This window comes from Miscanthus floridulus, chromosome 18 (assembly GCF_019320115.1).
Source record: "Miscanthus floridulus cultivar M001 chromosome 18, ASM1932011v1, whole genome shotgun sequence".
NCBI classification, from domain to species: Eukaryota; Viridiplantae; Streptophyta; class Magnoliopsida; order Poales; family Poaceae; genus Miscanthus; species Miscanthus floridulus.
This window is the reverse complement of record NC_089597.1, coordinates 70,190,697-70,193,690: the sequence shown is the minus strand read 5'-3', so window position 1 is coordinate 70,193,690 and position 2,994 is coordinate 70,190,697. Positions and strand designations below refer to the sequence as shown.

The following is a 2,994-nucleotide window of genomic DNA, read 5'->3' as shown; positions in this document are numbered from 1 at the left end:
CAAACTGGCCAGCACCGTGCCAAGGGCCTCAGCCGCCTCCACTAGCTTCATGACCTCCTCCTCGGCCTCCTCGTCATCCTCAACCAAGACATAACCGTCGCTGATGGCCTCAAGGTCGATGTCGGCGTAGAGCGAGGAGACGATGGCCAGGGCGCGCTTGATGCCTGTATGCAGCGCCCCCCAGAGTCGCTCATGGACTCGGCCGCTCAACATGATCAAGCGGCTCCCGAGGAGCTGCCCGACTCGACCCCCTCGACCTCCAGGGCCTCGTAGGAGGTATGGGCGGCGTTCTGCAGCGCGTTGTGCTCCTAGATCTCGGCCTCGAGCACTGCCTGCACTTCAACGGAGCCCTCAGCTGCCCGGGAGACCTCCTTCTCCAACACTATGCCAAGACAAGCGGGATGGGGTTAAGCACAAAAGGAAATAAGCCGAATAGGGGCGAAGGCCTATGGGACTCACCCTTGACTTTCTCTTTCCAGCTTTGGACCTCGACCTGAGAGGCCTCGGCCACCCTGGAAGCCTCGTTCTCTAGCTCTGCATCACATTGGGGAGTTAGGGGTCAAACGCAAGAAAAACAAATAAAACATGGGGCGTGGCTCAACAGGACTCACCCTCGGCCTTTTCCTTCTAGGCTAAGGCCTCGACTCGGGAGGCCTCGACCACCTTGAGGGCCTCTACCAAGGTGCCTTTCATCAGCAGGTGCATGCCCTGCTCTGCCCCCTGCTGCCCGGTGACGGCCTTGGCAGAGACCTCAGCTTGTTCGGCCCAGGACCTAAAGGTGTCCCGCTCACCGGCCACCTGGGTCAACTCCTCCTCAAGCTCCTTGATCCGCGCCACCAAAGGGGTGGCCTGCTCTCGAGCCATGGCCGCCTCGGCCTTCATGTCAGCACAGCGAAGGTGGAGGTCCTCCACCTTCATGCTCCGCGCTGACAGAAGCTCGTTGGCATCGGCAAGCAGGTCCTTCTGTTGCTAGAGTTGGTCCCAGACGCCCCTCTCCCGCTGGAGGAACAACAACTTCCCAAGGGACTAGGCCTCGAGCTCCTGGATAGGCAGAACAAATGTCAAGCACTGCGAGAAAACTTGGGAAAAGACGACATAGCACGAAAAAAGAAAGCGCGCACTTGGGCAACACCGGATAGATCGTCAGCCATGATGAACAGCGCTGTCCGCAGCAACTGCTTCGCCAAACGACGGAATTGCTCGAAGGAGTCCCAGTGCCCCCCTCGGCCACGTCCTCGAGGACGAACAGAGGCTCCCCCTCAAGGTCATCCCGGCTCCACCACAAGACACGTGGGCTATCCCACCCGCGGGGCTTGGGTTGTACCCGGACGAGGGCCGAGCTCCCCTCGCCAGAGGTCAGAGCTAGCTGCTCCACGGTGTTGGCTACCTCGACGTCCGCCATCTCCTTCCCCCAGGAAGTATTGTCAGAGGAGATCAAATGGACCTCCACCTCCTAGGCGCTTCCCTGTGATGGTAGCAGGTCTTGGACTAGGGGTGGTACAGAAGCTTGCCCCGCCTCTGTCTCCATATCCTGGGCCACCGGCTTTGCCGCGCCCACGCCAGCCTCCGCCACCTCGGCCTTGGTGGTCCTAGGAGCCCCTGCCTCCGTCGCTTCGGCCTCGGAGGTCCTAGGGGCCTCGACCTCACCCTCGGTGGCCTCAGTGACTGGGGGCACCTCAGCTTTATCTAACGCGTGGGCCTCGGCCTCGCGGGGCAAAGGTGCCTCCCCCCCGCTTCCTTCGTGGCCGCCTCGGTAGCCTCTCCTTGGGCAACTGGCTCCTTCAGGTTGGCCCTGGCCGACACCGCACCATGCTCTATGGTGGCTTGTGCCTCCACCACCCATTGGGCGGGGGAGCTAGTGCTCACCTTGAGCACCTTATGTGGTGCCAAGGCAGGCGCTTCTGCCTGACGCTTCTGGCTAAAGACAAAGCACTCACGGGGTCAGCATACGACCAAGGGACGAGTGGGAGATGCTACAACTCCACTGACAAAACACTTACCTTGAACGGGGACACAACTGCTTCCGCACTGCGTCCCTCATCCTCTCCAACGGCGGTGGCGGTGGCGGTGGCACGGCCCCCGTGTCCACCGGTGCCGGCCAGCCCTTGTCGGACTCCGATGCCCCCTCGACCCTCTGCGGAGGTGGTTGCGTCGCCCCCGCCGCTGCCTGCTCCACCTCCGCCGTTGAGCCCACTGAGCTAACGGTGTGCTTCCCTAACGCTCGTGCCTCGGGCATGTCGGCCTCGGCCCCGGGGCAGGCGATCCTCCTCCTCCTGGAAATGACAGGCTGCTCACCGATGCCCCGGGCGCTGTCCCCCTGATGTCAGGGAGATGGTCCAAGGTACCCCACCCTGCCTCACTCTCATTGTCATCGCTCGAGGAATCCGACAATGACAGTGATGGAGACAGCTCCACCAGGAGACCGTTGTGCCTCTGCTGTCGGCGGTGTTTCTCCAGCTCGTCACGCTTGAGGCCCTTCCTCTTGTGCCTTGCCTCCTCGGCATCCTTCTGCTTCTTCTGCACCTCAGCATGCACCCTGTTCGCCGCCCGCCGCTCTACGTCCTCAGGAATGGGCGGCGAGGACGCTCACACATCCCTCATCCCCTGTAGGAACGGTGAACGCAAATAAGGGAACAGGAAAATGCGAGGAGCAAGGAGGCCTCGGGGGCCGCAGCGGCACGTCACTCACAAGAGAGATGTACCCCCATGATGGGCGCATTAGGAATAGGGTTAGACCACTACTCCTCAGCCGCCTCTCCACCGTCTCTCTCACCCGACGTAGAATCTCCTCGTCGGAGAGGGCAACGGCGGACAACCGGACGCCATCAATTGGCTCATCTGGTGTCATCTCGAACAGGCACTACCGCCGAGCCATCAGCGATAGCACCCTCCGGTGGTGGAAGGCCGCCACGACCACAGCCACCATAAGGCCATGGCTACGCAGCCTCTCCAATGCCTCCAGAAGCGACCGTAGCTTGGGCTGATTAGCCATCG

General features: G+C 61.9%; 1 protein-coding gene across 1 annotated transcript; it reads right to left on the bottom strand.

The window, feature by feature from the left end:
* Positions 1–1,453: 1,453 nt before the first annotated feature.
* LOC136523994 (uncharacterized) lies at positions 1,454–2,236 on the bottom strand. Its single transcript, XM_066517488.1, has 3 exons — positions 2,001–2,236; positions 1,867–1,918; positions 1,454–1,792 (listed from the first exon to the last, which is right to left on the bottom strand). Exons 1-3 carry the CDS (start codon positions 2,234–2,236, stop codon positions 1,454–1,456), a joined length of 627 nt encoding a protein of 208 aa, XP_066373585.1.
* Positions 2,237–2,994: the final 758 nt, after the last annotated feature.

Bases quoted from the DNA above. Each gene is read 5' to 3' on its own strand.
- LOC136523994 (XM_066517488.1), bottom strand. From the start codon at position 2,236: ATGCCCGAGGCACGAGCGTTAGGGAAGCACACCGTTAGCTCAGTGGGC. The intron at 1,919-2,000 runs GTAAGTGTTTTG...CTTTGTCTTTAG, and splicing joins CAGTTGTGTCCCCGTTCAAG to CCAGAAGCGTCAGGCAGAAG. The intron at 1,793-1,866 runs GTGAGCACTAGC...GGTGTCGGCCAG, and splicing joins CACCACATAAGGTGCTCAAG to GGCCAACCTGAAGGAGCCAG.